The sequence below is a fragment of the Falco rusticolus genome, chromosome 9, assembly GCF_015220075.1.
Source record: "Falco rusticolus isolate bFalRus1 chromosome 9, bFalRus1.pri, whole genome shotgun sequence".
NCBI classification, from domain to species: domain Eukaryota; kingdom Metazoa; phylum Chordata; class Aves; order Falconiformes; family Falconidae; genus Falco; species Falco rusticolus.
Window position 1 is genome coordinate 52,574,821 of NC_051195.1, and position 20,892 is coordinate 52,595,712.

At 40.4% G+C, this 20,892-nt stretch overlaps 1 protein-coding gene across 12 annotated transcripts in view; it reads left to right on the forward strand.

The window, feature by feature from the left end:
- Nucleotides 1-20,892, forward strand: part of RALGPS1 (Ral GEF with PH domain and SH3 binding motif 1) — a 120,123-nt gene that overhangs the window by 89,236 nt on the left and 9,995 nt on the right. For 10 of the 12 annotated variants that reach the window (XM_037400453.1, XM_037400452.1, XM_037400454.1 and 7 more), the window contains 4 exons: nt 5,826-5,893; nt 12,114-12,182; nt 19,752-19,878; nt 20,597-20,748. In XM_037400453.1, coding sequence (XP_037256350.1) covers nt 5,826-5,893; nt 12,114-12,182; nt 19,752-19,878; nt 20,597-20,748 — 416 coding nt within the window. Of the gene's footprint in view, nt 1-5,825; nt 5,894-12,113; nt 12,183-12,513; nt 13,321-19,751; nt 19,879-20,596; nt 20,749-20,892 lie in introns of those variants that run through there. The other 2 variants (XM_037400457.1, XM_037400455.1) reach the window with 2 other exon arrangements.

Here is a 20,892-nt window from a genome sequence, read left to right on the forward strand (position 1 = left end):
AATTTGTAAAGGAGAATTGTAGTTTTAGTATAGGCTTTACAGCCCCTGGATTAGATTCAGGAAATGGGTCATGTTGCTTAGTTCGTTTTTTAGGAGGAGTTCCCTGATGATGCATAATGTTAACGTTATATACACAATAGCTTTCATGAACTGTAGATTAAACAAGTGTTATCTCTAAGTATGTGATGCTATAACATAGTATTTGGAAAAACTACAAATCATGAGTAATTCCAGATCAAATTTGAAAATAATTTTAACTTTAGCAGCAACCTTGCTGATAATGCTGGAAGATATTTGCTGTATCTTAAAGATTGTTTAGTACTTTTGATTTGGTCACTTTTGAGAATATTTCAATCAAACTTAGTTTTCTTTCTGGGCTTCACTGTGGCAAGGAAAAACTGAAGTCACAAGACATATTTAACAGAGGGAAAGATTTGCGTCTTAGATTAGTAAGGTTGCTGCAGTTTATGTACACTGGAGAACTGTGACCTTCTTCTACCATGTTTGTTTCATCAGAATAAAGCTCGTAATTTAAAAATTTGTATTCATCCAAACTCATCACAACTAACCTTAAAAAGAACTCTCATTCCTCTTCAAGCCTTTGTATTTGATAAGAAGTTTTTGGATTTAGTTTTGAATATTTGATTTCACATTTTCGTCTCACTTTTCCCTAATGCATCTTGAGTTTCATAGCATTTTCTGGTCCCACGCCAGAAGAAACTGTAACGCTTCAAAAGGCAAAGATTGCTAAGTTTTTATAGTGGGAAAGGATCTCCTCTCTCTTTTTTCCAGTGACTGCTCTTTTTGAGCCAGGACAGCGTTAGCCTACTCTAAAGAGATGCATGCTTGACCTTTGGCAGGGAGAACAGAACTATCTCAGTACCAGGCTGTCAGGGAGAAAAGCTTAGATAGTTGCCCTAAAATGTACTTGGCAGGATCCCAGCACACGTTTTGCCAGATGAGAACCTCAATTACACTGAAAAGGAAAATTTGGCAGCCCCTTTATATAAACAGAGCTTTTCTCAACAATTTTTTATGCCAATCCAATGGCTTGCTTTAGGTTCGTGCCTGTCAGCAAGTAGGAACACTCCAGAAAACCCCTGACAATGATGTCATAGCCTAAAAATAACAGATCTTTCTTGCTCAGCCCATATACTGTTCTCTGCAGAAACCGAGAAATTGTAACATTTGCTAGTTACAAGACTAAGGGGGCAAAAATAGGACCTAAAGCATCAGGATTCCTTCCAGTTATACCCAAAAGGTGTTGCTGATCGTTAACCTCAGGGCATCCTTGGCAGACAGTGGGCTTCAGAGGCACCAAGGTGCAGCGGCTGCAGAAGCTTCTTCCTCTTCCAGCAACGTAAGCAGTGATCTGCGCAGAGTGCTTGGCCCAGGTGTGCAGGTTTTCCCCGAGCCAGGCAGCGCTAGCCAAACATCGTGACACCGTGCCACATCCTTTCCTAACCTGCCATGCCTTGCAGCAGTTCTGAAACAAATTTTTGCTGACCTTTTGGTATCATCAGGTCAGGCCTGGTATTCTCCATAGTTGTTCTTGGTCTAAATTGGCCTTGCTGTTCTCTGCAAGTTGTTCTTTTAATAAAGCCAGTTTGAAGACTATTATCTGTATTACAGTGTTACCTGGACAGGACAATCAGGATTGGAATCCCATTCTGTAGGCTGCTATCTATACATACAATTCAGTTCTTTAGAGCATATTAGGCAAGACACTGATATTACCATACACTAGTAAGAGGATTTGCAGAAAAATGAATTAAAATTTAGATTCAGATAGTCAGAATCCTATTGAAAGTGTCCAAGAGAAATTAATAGGCAATCACAACATAATACTGACTCCTAATAATGATGGTGCTATAAAAGTGCCAGCTGTACTGTTGTGTTTTTAGTCTTACAGTAACAGGAATTGTATGGCAGGTGCTTAAAATATTAGTACTTACGACAGTGAACCTTGGCCACAGTCCATCTTAAATAGGCCTCCCAGGCAGCTATACTCCCTGGAGCTTTTCCACCAAGAATGGGTGTCGAAGGCAGGGGTAGGGGGAAGCCTTCACTGTTAGTCTGAGATTTCTAGTGCTCCGGTGGCCATATGGATCCAATAGCTATAGTTTTAACTTGGCTACCTCATCCACAGGATGTTCTCAGGGACAGTGAAGCTTCCAAAAACTGTTGGACTTACTGTTTAAGTGCTACACAGGCTCAAAGTGTCCAGATATGTCAGACCCCTTTTGCATCGTACACAAATGCTGGTCAGAAATGCCCTGAGTGACAGCTTTGAGGACCACACTGCTTTATTGCAACTTAGATCTTCCTTGTCTGAAGAAAGATGAATAAGTTTTGTTCAGCCTCCTCATGGAGCTGCTAAATTTCTTGTTCACGTGAGGCTATTCTGTGTCTTCATTCACTTGCTTAACATTAGGTGAACTGAGTAAAAGTAGCTTTACTATCCTAGCAGTAGTTTCATCCTGCAATGGCCAGCATACTCCCATGAAGAAAAGCAATCTTCAAGACTGGCTACCTATTTTATTTTCTGCATTATGTTAGGTTCTTCTTTTCCTGCTTATTGAGAAGGTTACTCTTAAATGAGCTATATGGTGGTACTCAGTAGCAGAGTGTTATTTACGACTAGGTTTGGGTAGAGGTCCAGTTTCCTTTGCAGAGTATACCAGCCCTAACACATTCCAGAAAACATTTTTAGTATCAGGCTTCTAAAAAAGGAAAAATAAATTGTTTATGTCATCTTTTTACTATCCAGGAATGAAGCCTTCAGTTACTACCCCTGTGCCTTGTTCTTTAAAAGCTTTGCCTTAATTCCTGAGGGTAAATTGATCATTTGTTTATTCAGTAAATCTCTGTGGTGGATTTTTTTTTTTCCTAGAAACCTTACTTCTAAATTTTGTTTCACTTTAGGTTGTTAATACTAACTCCTCAGTTTGGGAATTTCCATTTCTAATGGGCAGTTTCTGAGGCTGGTATCTAGGATTTATCCTGGCATGTCTGTTAGCTGAACTCTTGCTGGATAATTTTGGAATGTTGAAATTTCATGTCAGCACTTAGACTTTGCACTAAGAGTAGGTTTCCTCGCCGTGGTAAAACAAGGATTTTGGTTTTGCAAGGAATTCCTGAAAAAAAAATAATGTCTGACAGTGCTGTGATATTGGACAATTTTAGTGACTTCTGAGATGAAGTTCTGATCATATACAGGTGCAAACACACAAAAGAGTGTCTTCACGAGCAATGAGTGGTTTATTAGGCATGCTGGAAGAAAGGTAGTTTTTTACTTGTAGTAATACTAGTGGGTATCATTGGCAACAGTGAGCTGTGAGAATATAATTTGGTATGTGATGGATATGAATGATGAACATTGGTTATAAGCACATTGGGGGTCAAAGTCTGCACAGACCTATTGATGGTATCACGCTAAACCTCAGAGGGGCCAAAGATTCTGACTCTGTGAGTGCTACTTGGGAGACATTGCTCATGCTGCTGGCATAACTGTACACACATGTGGCAAGGTGAGAGCAGACGAGCATGTGTGTGCATGCATCTAACCTGTGCTCAGTGGAAAATGCAGTGTCAGAGGAATTGCAAAAATGAGTTTGGGTGGTGACAAACAAGCCAAGACTGGTTGAAACTGTACTGATGTCAGTAAATTTCTTTTGAAATAAAAATGGGTTTGATTGTTTCCAGCCTTCTGGGGAGAGAGGGAGGAGGAAATAAGGTTGGTCCAGGAATGACATCTCATTGTCTGATCATATTCCCTTTTCTCACCATTTATTTTAAATATTGTGTTAAACACATCAGCATAAGTATTTTATATTTACCAAAACTCAATTTTAGGCTAATATTTATTTGTTGTTCTTTTAATGCATCCTGGATTTTCCTAAGTTGAGCAGCTAAATTGTGTTTTTGTCACTTTGAAAACATTGCAGACTTCTGGCATTGTTGAAGTCAATGACCAAACTGTCAGAGACTTAGCAAGGGCTGCGAGCTCTGCGTATACTCTAACATAACCAAACAGATAAGGAACAGTGTCTAACTTCACATTTTCTAAAGAGTTGACCAATGAAGAGTGATGTAATCTCATTTTACAGTACTGAAGACTCACTGGTGACTTGTCAGTGAACTTTTTAAGTGCAGCACACACCACAGGTGCTTTCTATCTTGTGTAAAGATACATGCCTTTTAAAAGCATAAAGGTGTTAGGTCTTACTTTCTGCTGTTACCTTCCCCTTGTCTTCTTTACAAGAATAGTTTTAAACAGAAAGAGAGAAATAGCATAGTGCAAGTTAGATGGAAGTTGATCTTTCTTGCTTTTGTCAGATGCTCTTGCCTTAAATCTGGTAGCAGGTCATGGCACTTCCCCTTCTGTACATACTCGTAGGCAGTATTTCACCTGTGCTGTTTTTCCAACATGAAAGAGTTTGGTCTTGGAAGATAAATTCACACAGGAGGGCCCCATTTGCAGGGAAGAACTTCATTAAGGTGGGGGGGGGGGGGGTTGCCATTTTTCCATACTGAAAGGAATTCCCATATGATTAATACCTGAATTGTGCGCTGACTTACATTACTGCAGCTTTCTCATTGTTGGCTTCTAGTGGAGGCATGTTGCCACTCCCTGGTCACAGAAATCATGTTGACAGAAAGAAGAGATAGTCTGGAAAGGAGTGGCTCATTACCTACTTGAAATACATCACTTTGGATAGTTAAAAGAACAGAAAAACAGAAATGCTAAAACATGAAAAGGAACCATAGGTTTGTTAACTAACTTCACTCTAAAACATAGTTGACAATGTGTGAATACTGTGGAGAATGGACCGGAAGGTATTCCCCATAAAACTCTGTGTACAGGAAAGACAAGGTAGTAAGGAACGTGACACTTAAGCCATACATGGTATTTTAGAATGTGATAGGTTACCCCCCCCCCCCCTCCTTTGCATGTTTTTTTCTACAGTTAGAAATGCTTTCACTGGTGTTTGTGTACATCAGTGTACTGTGGGCTGCAGCTGGAAACCTGCACAACTTTTTTACATGTTAATGCTGTGCAATGACAGCTGTTATTTCCTTTGGGTTTTTGCCTACTCCATTAAAATTTACTTAACATTGTAGTCCTCCATACTTTTTTGTCAAACTGGTACAGAAAAAAGGACCCATGAATGTCAAGAGTGCATGAACTTGAGAGGTGGCAGAAGCCATAAGCACTGGAAGATCAAGACGTGTGTTGGAGTGCTGAGATAAGGCAACAGTGAGTGCATCCATAAAACACTTGGAGTGAGGCAGAGGGGCATATAATATTCTAACTTTCTTCTGATTATCTTCTTTTACTATTAAGTGTTGGTCACTCTACCCACTTACGCTCCTTCTCTATAAGCCATAGTAACTAATATTTCCAAATAGCTATTTCTGAGTGCACATTTCTACATGGTAACAGAATAAATTCACTTTTTGTGCACAGAGGAAATAAAATGTTTGCTATTAGGTTTGTATCTAAATTGACTAACTTTTGGAGGGTGGTTTTTTTCCAGGTGAAAGACTGTATGAACTTCAGGTTTTACACTGGTAGGGAGTATAAATATCAATTTCCATTTCTGTTTTCATAGATGTCCCTCACAGTTTCTTTCTTGGATCTAACAGGTAGTGATTTACTTTAAAAAAAAATATTGTTTTGTTAGATCACAAAATAAATAACTGCACTTCCAACAAAGTGAAATTCCTGCTAACCACTGCCAAAATAATTACTTTCTTCAGTTTCTTTCAAATTTTATTGAGAAAATTTTTTTGTTAATTTCTCTAAAAACTTGTTTTTCCAGATTATCATTAAGAATTGAGCCAGGTAACAGCTCTCCTCGACTGGTTTCCTCCAAAGAAGATCTTGCAGGTATAAAACTTCATTTAAAAATTTGAGTAAGGAAATAATTTTAATTCAGAAGTCCTCCACTGAAGTATATGGGAAAACCTAATTTGTATCGGAGAGTTTTTGGAGGAATTAATCAGTTTTAAATACGAGATTTTGTTGCAATTACAGAATTATCTTGTAAGGGTTATCAGAGAACTGATCCTTTTCCATGCGTATGCCCAGTTTCAGAACATCCTTGGTCCAGAACACCACCCTTCTGATGGTTATAAAAGATCTGATTTTTATTGCAAATTTCTACGTAGCCAGCTTGTACCTGGGTTAGTACTGTCCTTTGTCTTAAATAATTTTCTTCCTTTATGATATTCACCTTTGGAGGTTCTTACAGTAACAAATTATATCACACATATCAAGATTGCTTTCACACATACCAGCATTCATTTGACTAGGCAAAACAAATCCATTGATCTTGAGTGAAAACGCCTTGATTTCAAAAGTGATATGTAATTTGCAGAGATTGTAGAGGAGGGATGTACTGTTATTTGCCTTTCCAGAGAACAGGTTGACCTCAATGGCAGAGGGGAGCATTTTTAAGATGATTTATTAATGGGTTTCACATTTTTAATAGGTACCATAAAGCCTATTGACATTCCTCTGCCGAGACTGAAAACTCGGCTACAGTGCAGTATGCCTAAAATTAATCCCTGGCATTGAGCAGTGCTAATTGCCAAGGTTGCGAGTATTGATACCAAGTCTCCCAGTAACCTTGTTAACATTTCAGAGTCTACTGAGGGGCCGTGATTCCCTATAGTATTGCTGTGAGCTGCTTTGTCCAGAAGCCAAACCTGGTAATTCGGAGGTATTAACAGTAGCATAAGTCATCAGTAAAGATTGCTGACTTGTATATGCACAGTCGCAGTTTGAGGGATAACACAGGGTGAGTGTTTGTTAGCATTGGAACAGAAATCAGATCCTGGTTTTTTTTTTTTTTACAAATGCGTACATTTTCATTACCATTTAATAAGTGAAGACGGAAGAGCACTCTTTCGGTACAAACAAATCAATGCAGTCAATAACATGGGAAATTCTTTCAGGTTTCTGTGTGAACACATAAATTTGAGACAATTTCATTGTGTAAAGCTGGAGGACAAAAGATTTGTAATAGCTTTTAGCAACATTTAAAAAAATGACAGTACCATCCATAATTTGACCAAAACAAGTCAGGTGTAACAACACAGTTCATTTCTATGAACAGGCTAAACAAACATCAGATATGTGAAATGTACTTACTACTATAGGAGCCATTAGCTCAAAAGCTGTTCTGTTTAAATCTCTTAAACCTGAATGGCCAATTTTCTGTCTCGTAAATTACGTTAAACCATGTGTGGATATGATAAACCCAAGGGGTCTAGAGCACATCTGACAAGCAGTTTCATTTGTCATTCAGAATGTCTTTTCTTACCAAATGAGAGACATGCAAAGTGAATGAAAGAGAGAAGGAAAAAGGAAGATGCTAAGTATGGAAAGAGAAAAAGAAATAAGGGTGTTTTTCTTCCGCGTCCCAGCTGTTCGTGTTGGGTGCTGTGAAACCCTTTCTCAGTATCACATGGCCAGTCAGTTACAGGGAAACTCTCATTTGTCAGGATTGTGAGTGCTACTCCCAGAGTCACATAAATATTTGACCTGGTCTTCAGTCTGTGCAGTTCTAAGGAATAAGGAGTAAAATCTATAGAAATAATAATTGGGAAGAGAACATTTCTTCAGGAAGGCACTTTCTCCCTCAGTGCTTAGTATTATTAATTGTAGTGTAAAATACAAGGAAATAGGAGGAATTTTTTTTAAAAAAACCAGGTAAGTTCAAAAGGAGTTCTGAATTAAGACATTCTTTGTACATATGTATGTTGGGTCTGACTGGGTAGGAGTTAACTTTTCCCATAGCAGCGCTCACAGTGCTGTGCATGGTGCTGGTACCTGGAAGGTGTTGGGAAGGCACCGGTGTTGATGCTCGCCCAGCAGTGTCAATGCTCACCCAGCAGTGTCGGCGCTCGCCCAGCGGCCAGGCTGTCTCTGCCAAAGGCTGGTGGGAGCTTGTGAGGCGAGACTGCCAGGACAGCCGGCCCGAGCTGACCACAGAGAGATCCCCCCGGCCATACGCTATGCTCAGCAGGCAGAGCTAAGGAAAGGAGGGAGGGCATTTGTCATTGAGGCGTTTGTCTTCTGAAGTAGCTGCTGTGAGTGCTGAGGCCCTTCTTCCCAGGCAGGGGCTGGACACTGCCTGCTGATGGGAAGCAGAGGATAATTTTTTTTTGTTTTCGTGTGTCTGTGTGTCTGTCTGTGTGTGTGTTTATTTTCTTGCCTCCTGTCCTGTGGAGGAGGGGGAGTGATAGAGCGCCTCGGTGGCCTCCTGGCAGCCAGCCGAGGTCAGCCCACAACCTCATGTAATAGGTGATTTTACTTCCATGAGGATTTACTTTCTCAACCTTGAAATTTAAAACTAAGTAGTTGTTCTCATATGATTATATTTTACATATGCAAAGCAGACATACACGTGAACTTTTTTGTTTTCTGGGTTTCACTTTGTATTGCTCCTGTTTAAATGCTTTACACTAGGGGTTTGATATTAACATTTCATTAGGATGGTTGTGGAAGTTCTAACTTCAGTCATAGCAGCGTGGTTTGTGATTATGACCAATACTCTGCAGTTCTGAATTGAGGGCCTACGCTTTATTACAGCTGTAATGGAAGGCAATTAAAAATACAGTTCCAAAGTTGGAAACAAGAACTTTGAACCGTCCTGAGCCAGGCAATTAATATGGCTTTATACTGCAGTGAGCTCAGCTGGAGTCAACAAATACTGATGAGGACAATGTTCAGTAGTATCTCTTCAACTGAATGTGTGATCATATGGTATCTGGCAGTATTAGGGGAGGGTGAACTTCCCCTTCTGAATCTGCAGTTGTCCCTGTCTGCTCTGTAAAGTTGCTTTATTCAGAGTGAGAATTAATATGATTACTAGAAACCAAGTCTTGAATCATTCCGATTGCTCCATTCTTCTGTTAGTATTTCCTTCAAAAGCTTGACACCCTTGTGGACTGCTGTATTTCTTGCTTAGCTGGAGAGTTCTCACTTACTGCCAGTTAGACAGTGAATGCCACCAGCATTTTGTAATACCCACATGATTTTTTTAGTGACCTGCACGTATGGGGCTGCAAAAATGCTACTAAAGGGAATCCAGTGTACTTTTTCTGAAAAAATTAATTCCTGGTGAAGGTTAGTTAAGTAAGTTAGCATGAATTCAAACTGAAATCTAACTAAGCATGAAGGCAATAATTGATTGTTTATTTCACAACATCAACAAATAGAAGTATAGCCATATGTTAGTCTTGAATAAATCTGAGCTAAAATACTCAGATATCAGTAATGAGATATTTGACCATGAAGAATTTAAAATCGCACATTTGAAGATATTTTGAGTCAACTTTATTTGAATTCAAATTATAATTTGAGATTATTTCCACTTTAGCCATTGTGTGCCAGGAGTAAATCCTTTGCAGTCAGCAAGCTGTAACGATAAGAGAAGATATCAGAATAGTTCAGGCAGTAATTTAATGTTCCTGTCAATCGTTTAAGGCATAGCCCGTAGGTGCAGTCATCAGTTCAGTTCTCCTGATAGTCTGAAAGTTAATGTGTTTCTAATAGCAGTAAGTCTAGTTGAGTTGTGCACGCGACATACTGCCTTCTTACAGGTTGCTGTGTGTTTCCAGATATGGAGAAAAAGCTTGATGTCACTGTTAATAATTCCAAAGTCTGTAATGGATTTGAGTGCAGGTAACAATAGTGTCTTCATGTCCTAAAGTGTAATTACTTGTGTTGATGATGGAAGTGGATTTTCCTTCCCATCATTATGACTTTATCTCCTACCCAACTTCAGTTTTCTCTCTTTCAAAAGAAGATTAACAGTTTACTCTAGCCAGGGACATTGTGGGTTTATTTTTTTTCCCCTTAAAGTATCTTTATGAGTGTGTGGCTCAATAAAAACAGTTAAATCCTTCAGTGTTTCTGTTTGCAAAGTACTGGAGAAAACCATGTGTCCATTTTCCAGTTTGGTTGCCAGCTGGTTTTCCAGTAAATTCAAACAGGAGGCAGACATCTGATTAAAGTGAATGTCTCACAACAAGCTATGTTTTGTGTATTAGTGGCTAAGATGGTCTCATTTAATTACCAAATGCATATATAATTGTGAATAGTGCTTTCACAGGAAGATTTTATGCCTTCCATAATGCTGCAGAGATTCTTGTCTCTTGCAAGTAGAATTTAAAAAGGAGCTTTAAATTGTATGCTTTAAGGAACTCTGTGATTCACACGACTTCCTTGGCAGCAAGTTAAGTCTGTTCATTCTGCATTGTTACAGTTTGCGAGAGAGAATGTAGCTGAGAGCTTACAGCATGCTAACTGTTCACAGTTTCCAGTTGAATTAGCTGTAAAAGACATCTGTGTTCCTGCAGTGCTGGCTAGGAGATGCCCAGTACATTTATGGTACAGCTATTAGACAAGATTGTTTTGGAAGGTATAACTCAATACATTTTCCCAGAACAAAAGAAAATATTCAATGTAATATATGGCAAATAAGTTACCCTTCTAAGCAACTGAAGTTCCTTAGGATTTGCACACCAAGTGTAGCTCAGTATAGAAAACTTTATGCGTGTTCTTTTATCATCTTAATGTTATTTTGAAAAGTTAAGGGTGTAGTGCTAATCAGAATATAGAACAGGGTACCTGTTCTCTGAAATACAGTGTTTATCCTGTCCTGGAAGACAACATGAAAAGATAAAATAATGTCACAATAATTACCATATCCAGAAAATCATACCTAATCCAAAGTGACTGAAAGGCTGGTCTTCATGATTCTGTGATTTTTAACAAGCCTCTTCATTGAAGTTAGCATTTAAAAATCATTTTTAGCAACAGCCGTGCCTCAGCTGTGGGACAGCCCTTATTCTGGGGGTTTCGTGTGTGATAGTCACAGATGGACTTTCACCCCCTCCTTTTTTTTCCTTTTTGTTTTTTCCAAGTAGGTCTTGGTATAATTCTTGAGAGGAGAATAAGTAGACCAGAGTTTTTTTGTTACCACTCTGTCAGGAATCTGGAGCAATTAGTCTGAAATAGGTGTATTTTCTTTTTTATTGTTGGGGTAACATTCAGCCGACTATGCTGAGTCCATTCAGCTTTTTGATATGTAGGACCTAAAAATGTAGAAAATGTAGAAGCAGGAAGAAGAAAGACTGGGATATTTACACATTTGTAACCCTCTGAAAGTAGGTATACTACACTGATGACGTCTGTACAGCAGTCCCAGCATTTTAGAATGAAAAAAAGCAAAACCCACACCGTCATTTTCCATGTAAACACTGAGTTTGACATTTAATTTTGCCATTTGTTTTACTGGTTGCTTTGGCAACTAATAAATAGTTTGTGCTAAGTGCTTTAGCAGCCAATCATTCTGTGGAAATGAGGATTGTCTAATCCTTTTGCGAGTGCTTGGTTATTGCTTCATGTCCATAGTGTCTGCTTTTCTTACGCTGTACTTAAGGTAGAAGTGGAAGAATTAAGTTTTCGTCACAAAAGTTTACAGACCATCCAGAAAACCCTGCTCTTTAGTTTCAGACTTACATTCATTTCCAGTCTCTTCCTCTGTGATACTTTCCCTACAAATTTTTACAACTCATTTGAGTACTTTTGAAAGATATTAATACCAGACAAATGTGAGGGATTTACATGTTGTTACCAACCGCTAAATCCATCCAGAACTAGTGTCTGTGTGTTTTTTCCTAATAGACCAAAGCTTCACCAAAATTGCAGAGGACTGTTCTGTCAAACCAAATATAAAGTTATCAGGAAGAGAACGTTCATGCTTGATTTTTAACTTTACCACTTTCTATTGCTTTCTGTGACTTCCTACCAAGCAAGTCTCTTTAATGTCCTAGTTTACTGATGCTTATTTTAACTACCAAGCCATTACTCCCAAGGCATATATTACGAATATATAGAAGAGCCAGAGGACAAGGGACTTTTCTGCTCTGGTTTGGTTTTGGGGTTTTTTTTTTTCTCCAGAGCAGTCACCTGGAATAATTTCTGCAAAAAGTGGGGTTTTTTAAAGGATTGGTTAATGTATTTTGTTGAACCCAAACTTCAGAGTTTCCCTGCAGCTATGCTTTCACAATGGGTATGCCTTCACTGCCAACAGGGATGTCATCCAAGCTCATGCTTTACCCTGCTGATCCAGCTGCAAGAAATTCAACATTTTTGCTGAAGTGTAAGTACCGGTTTTGCACATTCCACTCGCACAGTGTAACTAACACAAATGCTGACAATTAGCGATTCCATAGAAGTAACACCTGAAATGGAAAGTACCACTTCCATTCAGGAAGCATTTGAAGGAAATACACTCAAGTGTGCTTGCTGTGCATCTGAACTATGTTAAGAGACATGGTTAGTTGATCTTGATAGAGTGGCGCAGCCAAAAGTGCCCCAGGTTTCTGGTGCCCTTGTCTAGTTTGCTGTTGTCCTTGCTAACTATATTAAACTTGCGATCTTGTCTGTACTGTAATTTCATCTTTCACTACGTTATTAACATACTTCCACAGTCCTACTCTTGGAGATACTGGATTGAGTACTACTGGGCAAACTCTGCTAGGACCTGTTTTGTACATTTTGATGCTTCATCTGTGAGTATCAACAGACTACCTTCTGTGTCCACATCACTGAACTGGTCCCTTTCTGGCAATCATAGCAAAAAAAGTAAGCAAGAATTGAATGGTCCAAGAAGATTGAACTAGTTCCTCACACATGCAGTCAGGTTTTTCATAACAGCAAGGGAGACAGAGTGAATGGAGCTGCACCTGCCTAAGCTGCACTGGCCCATTAAGGGATGTTAGTATCCTGAGGTAACAACCCAGCATGATTCACTGTTACACTTAAATTTATGGGAAGAAAAAGTATTGGAACTAGATGATCTCTAAGGTCTCTTCCAACTGAAACCATTCTGTGATTCAGTAATTCTGTAAGTTAACATGCCCATGTGATTGAAAGTTCTCTTTTTCATAATTGTTGTTATTGATAGACATTACAGAAGATTGACATACATGTCAGTGTTTATTTCCTCACTGTAAGCCATGCATTTGGAATTAACCTTTAAATTAATGCAAATTTGAACATAAAGCAAAGACTACATCGAGAGAGATGATACACACTGTGTATCTGTTCCAGGCATTCTTGGCGCTGGTAAATGGTAGCATTTGTAAAAAAAAAAATGGAGCCAAACTTCTTGTTACAGATTTGAGGAGGCTATGAAGAAACATCTTCTAATGGTTGTATTCTGTAGTCCTGTAAACATAAAATAGGTTCTAAAAAATAGAACCTAGAAGTAAAGTGAAGCTAAAGAATACCATGTACTCTGGGTCTCAATCTCTCATTTTTTGTTTGCTTGTTTAAGATTAGGATGGGAGGTTACTTGCGCAAAGCAAATCAGTTGAGTTTGAGGGTGGAAGGAAATGTCCGTATCGTGGCTTTTTTTGATTACTAAATGAAGTTTGGCATTACACTTCTTCAAGCTGTTTTCTGATTATTTAAGGAAAGCAAACCTGTTCATTTACCCTGAAAATCTGCTGAAAGCTGTAATAAAGGATCATTGAGAATCTGAAGGGAATCAAGAAAAAAAGAACAAGCTATAGCTGGAGAAGTGGAAGATAGAAACCAAAGAAGCTGGGAATGATTCGAAGGAAAATGTAAACAGCAGGACGTGCTTTAGGGAAGTAGAAGGCATTTGAGAAAATTGTGGTTCCTTTGGACTGTCAGTGAAAGAAGACTTTAGAGGGGGAAAGGGCAGTGCAGCAAAGCTGGGCAGTTTTTTTGCAGCAGTCTTAATCATGATTTCTACTGAATGTTTTCCTAGACTTAACATACTCTTCTTAAATAAAAAAAAAAAAAAAAAAAAAAAAAGAGAATGAGGATTTGGGGAAGATTAAAAATATAAAGTCTAGAATGAAACAGTGAATTGATCTTTTCCTTCCTATGATACTCCTAGAATTAGAAATTTTTGATTGCCAAAGTAAACAGACTAATATTCCATACCAATTATTGTCCTTAAGGTTAAAAAGATAAATAATGAAAATGCACTACACAATAAGGTTTCCAGATTTCTTTTTATGAATGTGCCTGTACCTTTTGCTGTTAGGTAGAGTGGAGGCGGAGATTAGAATAGGACACTAATTACAGCAACAGGGATCGTGTGGCAGAAGTAAAAAAATCCTGCTTATGTTCCCTTTACTCCCAGGGCATGGTATTGGAAAAAGTTCATAGTCCTTTAGAAAAAAAAGAGTACTTCCATTCAGTAACCAAAATCATCTTCCTGACCTCTGCAGCACAATCCTTTGCATACTGTTCCCGAAGAGGGCAGGCAGGCTTCAGTTGGTCTGACCAAAACACATTTTCTTTTTTAATGGGCTTTTGGGAGGCTTGGGGGCGCATGGAGAGGTGCAACCAAAGACTGGTTCTTGTTCTTAGTTTGCTCTCGTCTGAGAAGCAGCCCTAACATATATGTCCCTTGCATATTGTATGCATTGATAGGCTTTAGCTGAATTACAAAGCAATACTCTGAAAATTGAAACTATGCTTTTACAATAGCCGTCATTCTAGATTTAATTTTTTTGCATCATTCTTGATTCTCTGCACAGAATTCTTCTTAAGTTCTTTATTGTGTGTTTTGTAAGTAGGTCTTTCTATTTGAAAGTTTTAATTATCACCCACTGACTTTGGTTACAATGGCAACAGAACAGTAAAACTTTACAGAGAAGATTTAACTAGAGAGTCTGTGGCTTGGAATGTCTTTATTAAATAGTTTTAGAAACAGAGCTGGTAAGTGTCAGTTGTACTTCTTAGCTGCTCACCAAAAAATAGTAAATAGTTGAGGCTGTTTTACCTTCCTGAAAAGTCACTCTGTTTTTAAACATCATATGCAACTCATCTTCAGTTTTTTGTTTGGATGCCTAGTATTGTTTTATCGATAGATTAGATTTTTAGTGGAGAAAAATTGTGAACTGTAGCTCCTTCACCCTGTTGCCTTTTTTTTTTAAATTTAAAAAAAAAAAAAAAAAAGCTCTGGAGACTGTAAATGTTCACATGTCCACTGAAGGATTGCAAAAGTAACATTCATTTATAACATTTGAAGGATTATTCATGGAAAAATTATGCAAAGGAAAAAACAGTGAGTTCCTTTGGGATATGTGTAAACTTTTCCAAATGTTCTTGCTCCAGATCTCTGAACAGCACTCCGCTTACTCTGATGAAGTTGTCTCACGTTCCCCAACACAAACAAATTCTTAATAATGTTTAAATATTTTTATACATTATTTTTGTGCATGTCAGCATAGTCTTGAAAATGATGCTGAGAAATAATGAAAACCAAACTAACCCTTGTTCATGCCAGCTGACTGGAAAATCCTACTAAGAGTGCTTTGTCTCCGTGAACGGCAAAATAACAGAATAGCAATCATGGTAACAGTATGCACTAGGAGTGGAGCCAGGAGAGTAAAGAGGAGAGTTAGCAGTAGCAGATGACTTCACTTACTGGAAAAAAAGGGGCAAAATAACTCGGTCTCAAATGAATTTAAATATTGGAATTTTGTTATCAGCAGTATCAGGCATAGCTTCCCCAGCTAATTGCTCAGCAGTCTGGTATGTCCATAAACATCCCTCGGTCTGTGCAGTTTTCATCAGTATCTCACCAGTTACCCTCTTTGGCATTGTTCTTGGCACATGCGCTTTTGTCTCTTACCCCTTTACAGAAATGAGGTCACCTCCCCTGTGCCCCGTAGCTCACGCTGACACCCTCTGCACCCCAGACCCCTTGCTGAACCGAGTGTGTCCTGCAGCACAGGTCCTGCCTAAGGAGAACTCCCAACTTCTCAGTTCTTCTTCATAGACATTTGGCAGCAGAGCAGGTGTAAGGGTTTTTAAGCTCAGATTCTTTTTACCTTAGCACAGAGTTAACAGAGCCAAACTGTATCTAGTTTCATCTCTTGTCTTGGAAATGAGGAGGATGCAGAACTACACAGAAAATGGCTGCTTCAGCCAGTGACACCAGCACAGCTGATATTTCTGTCTTGGTCTTACCCCACAAAGCACTCTGTTCTCTGTCATCCGGATCTTCACTAAAGGCACCTAACTAGGAATTGGAGTCAGTCCATTACCTCCTTTCACAGGACTGGTGAAAACAATTGTGATTGCCACGTGTAATAGCAAGGTATCCAGGCAGGAACTGTTGGCTTATGTTGTACGGCTCCTGTACCTATTTCCACAGATTCTGTCACCCTTCATACATCTCACCTTAGCCTGGCAGTATTTTAACCTGAAGTCTGATTCTACAATCTTATTTCGGTCTGAGGTAGGCTGTCCTTTTAGACGCATTACATCATTTGTTACAGGGGTTTTTTTTAACAAACTTAAGGAGTGTAGAGTGAAATCTCTCAAAGTACTGTTCTTGTTGGTAGACAACATCTCTTAATTTTTATAGGTTGTGGTAGCAATAATGTTTGAACCTATAAATACTTTAAAATACCTGGAGTCAAATCCAGCTGGCTTTGATTTCGTAATGGCTTGATTGTGTCAGCACAAGACTTGTTATTTTGCTGTTCTTTTGGTGGATAAAGTCGTTTTGGTGCAGTCTCCATGCTTTGTTTCAATGAACATTGTCTTAGAATCAGATTAATCAGTCTTATTGCTTTCAGCTCTGTGACTCTCCACTGTAAGAAATTTAAACCTTTAAACTCTTAATGTATTACAGTTATTTTAACATGTGGCATAGTTTCTGTGTGAAAAAGCACTGGCCCATACTGGTACTCATTTAGGGCTGTACCTTGAGATGGCTGCTCTTTCACAGGCTGTAGTTTCAACAGTTTGTTAAACAAAATGCTTCAGTAGCTCTCAGGGAACTATGAGGTCATCCACTTAAAGGAACTTACTGTAAGTCAGGGTTGAGAACTGGCACAGAAAGAGCGAGCAGAATGACATGACAGGAAGCAACGGAAAACTGAACCAAGCCTGCAGCCAAACGAAGGGACAAGTAGTGACTTAATGCACTGCAAGGTGTGATGGTAACCTCAGAGTGGCCGCCTGAACACTGAAGTTTGTGCTGAGTTCCAGACTAAACTCTTGCTGATATATGCTCATAACTTTCAGGGAAATTCCCTTTCAGCTGCCACTGTCTTCTTACTGGGTCTCAGTTCCAATATATTTTAAAAAGCTTCTTAGCAGGTAGTAAACACCTCACTAGTCCTAAGTATTTTACTGCTTGCAAGTTGAAAAATATCTGATGGAAAGGCAATACAAATAAAACACGTAGAGAGCACCTTTTGTGAACGTAGTTAGTCAGAAGGGCTGGAGGTTTTCAAGTAAAAGAGCTTGTGATCATTTCTGAAACTTCTGGATGCATTTGGTTTGTCTCTGCAGAAATTTTAAGAATTCATAATCAAAACTTGTAGTAAAAGACTTCAGAGAATGTATGTTCTTGCTAGTAATGCAACAGAAAATGTTTTCAGACCTAATGGTGAAGTACAAATTCAAACAGTTTTTAGTCACCACCTGGTTTTGCTCAGATTCATACTTTTTATATTCTTGTGCTTAGACTCCACAGAGTAGAGGAAGATGGACCCTATTGTCTTTAGGGGAAAAGCTTCCGACATCATCTTATAGACCAAATGCAAAATTTTAATTGAAAATGCAGCAGAACATTGTACTGAGCCCTCTTCCGACCTCCCAGGTGTATGGTTCTGGTTACTCTGAATCAAGTCATGATTAAAAGTACATTTTACTGTTATTTAAAAAAAAAAACCTGCATGTGGCCTTTAAGCATAAGATCTTCTTTGAAGCCACATTATGCCAGTGACTTGTGCCAGTGGTGTCACATTTCACAAATTCTCAATTGCATGATGGTAGCGAAGACAGGCAGGCAAAAATGCTGTCCTATATAAGATGGTATATAGCAATGTGGTAGAAAACAGGGTTAGTAACTGTTTTCTCTTTTTGTTCTCCCACTCAGTTGATGATCTGATGAGTGATATGACTGAAGGTTCCTCTAACAAGCTCATTTCCCCTTTTTCTATTGCTAGAAGCAGTTTCCTCTTTCTGCGTGTCTCGAGGCTCCTTTCATTGTTAACAAAACAGCACAATGAACAGTTTGCTCAACTGTTCAGAACACTGTGTGGATGGGATTTTTTTTTTCCCTTCCTGCTAGGGAAAAACCTTTGCAATTTTTCCTAGTCATGACCCAGTTCCTAGTGAAATTCATGAGACTATGGGGAAATAAAAATACACATAATTTGGAATTAACTCCTCTATTTCATACAACTTGTTACAAGTCTATATTGCAGAGGGGGTATTAACAGTAAAGCATCTTTCATCTGCTTGTGTTTTTTGCCTCTAACTAGGACAAGCTCATTACTGGCTGTCCTCTTTTCTTCTTGCGTCTCATGAATCCTCTGTTCAAGGCAGAAGAAACTGATTAATAACTTTGTGCTTGGGGAGAGATAGAGTAGCCTGTATAGCAGGTAGAATCATATCTCAATGTGTAAGGGACCTATAAGGATCATCAAGTCCAACTCCCTGCTCCTCAGAGGACTACCTAAAACTAAATTATATTACTAAGAGCATTTTCCAGATGCTCCTTGTACTCTGACAGGCTTGGTGCTGTGAACACTTCCTTGTGGAGCCTGTTGCAGTCACCAGCCACCCTCTCAGAACCATCTGTTAGAAGCGAACCTTCGTACCCTCTTGTCAAACTGTGCCCTGGAATGCGAGGGTTTTGTTTGTTAGTGTTTTTTTCTGTTTATCACTAGTTTGAGTCCCAGTGCTTTTGTAAGGATTCTGGTGATAGTTGTGTGTGATGTGTCAATCTCTTAATGAGTGGTTTTAGGTTAAAGGCCAGAAGCTGGCAAAGCTAAGGTCGCTAGAGCCTCCAAGAAGTGGTTCCTGTGATACAGGGAGAAGTCTGTTTCGCTGCTGCCTGGGCTTTACCAAGTCTGGAGGTAGATACAGGGCAGATGACACTTTCATGACCACTGTTCCCACTTCTTTCACAAGCACCAGTGTCACAACTAAATGTTTAAAAGTGAAATCTCAACTGTTTATTGTGAAGCCGAGCATAGTCTTGCATTCGCTGTGGATGACAATAGGCCATGTTGTTCTCCACTGTATTGCAAAGTTCAATGCCGGCCTTTTGCAAACAGCATCAAGGAACTGGAAAAAGAACAGCTTGTCCATGTTTTCTGTGAGGCCTCATAAAATCTGTAAAATGAGAGGAGGGATAATTGCAGTTAGACATCTCTAGAGCTCATAGATGATTGAGAAGTAATGCATCTGTCTGGCCATTAGATACATGAAAAGCCCCTGCTTTCTCTTACATGCTCAAGCTGTGAGTCAGTGTGAGCAGACTGTTTACAGTTTATTTACAACACAGAGTTGTGAACAAAATTCGAAACATGTGTGAGCATTCCTGCTCACACCCGAAGTACAAACCGACTTCATGGCTCTGCATGTTACACTTTGGCACATCCAGCTGTTGCAAGGGTGCCAAGACTTTTTGTAGGAGTTCATTGTTAAAAGTATGTGCAAAGCTGTTTTAGAAATTACTTCCAGACAGTTCAAGAATATAGAGATGAATGCGTAACAGAAATGGATGGTATAACCCTAATGCACAAGAAACAGTTTTTCAGAAATTGTGCCTTTTGGTTATCCTAACAATTCCTTTTAATCGGTGGCTAAACACAGAGGCCCGTGACATTTCTGGGTTTTGCATCAGTTCAATGTTAAATGGTCTCTTGTCTTTTAGGTCCGTCTGACGTGTCAGCAATTATGAAATTCAGCAGGAGACCCACATGTCCTGATGCCTCCGTAGCAGCCAGCCTACCTACACCTCCTGTACCAAGGCACAGGAAGAGTCACAGCCTGGGAAACAAGTGGGTACTCCAGGCTGTCTCACGCTGGGCGATTTCGTGCATCACAAAGGTTTAAGATAGCAGCAGAGAGCACTCTGGTGTTTGTCTCTTCCGTTTCTTGTATTGCGAGAGTGCTTCCGACTGCACTGGGTGTTCTCAAGGTTTTCTCCTGACACTTTCTTATTTTTGCTGACACCGTTCTCTGCTAGTGCCAGGCGCTGGCAGTTCTTGAAAGCTGTGTATCCACTTTGGTCTGTCTGTGCCTGGTGTGCGTAACTGATTTTTTTTTTTTTTTTCTTTTGCTTTTTAAACATCTTGCTAATGCAACTAAGGAGACTTACTAGCTGCTTGGCACACCGTACTCAGGAAAGCTGTGCCCGTTTGCGCTGTTTTACCCGGGTAATGAGGATTAGAAAACGTTCCTCTGCCATGTGCCCAGCTAAGTGAGCGCACCCGCTCCCCGGTGGGGCCGCAGCACCCACCGCATTGCACAGTTAACGGGTCGGGGAGAAGGCGGCTGGCGGCGCGTTGATGCGCGGGTGCAGCTGGGTGAGGGGCGCCCAGCGCGCGCTGTTGTACCACCGCCCCGGGCGGGCGCGTGCGGAGCGGGGCCGGGGGCGCGGGGAGCGCGGGGAGCGGGGCTGCCGCCTGCCGCCGAGTAACGCGCCGCTGGGGCCGGGGCCGGGGCCGGGCGGGGGCCTGGGGTGACGGCAGGGGGCTGCGTTCTCTCCCGTCCCAGCATGATGTGCCAGCTCAGCGTCGTGGAGAGCAAAAGCGCCACGTTCCCCTCGGAGAAGCCGCGCCACCTCCTGGATGACAGCGTGCTGGAGGCCCACAGCCCGGCCCGCGGCCCCCCGCACCGCGCACCGCTCGCCAACGGCCTCTCCGTAGGTAGGTGGGCGGGCAGCGCGCGCCGGGGCACAGCCGTGGGGGCGGCCGCGCAGGTACCGGCCCCGGGCCCCCGCCGCCTGCCCGGGGGCTGGGGGCTGCGGGCTGGGGGCTGCGGGGGCGCCCCGCGTGGGACGCGGCGTCCGG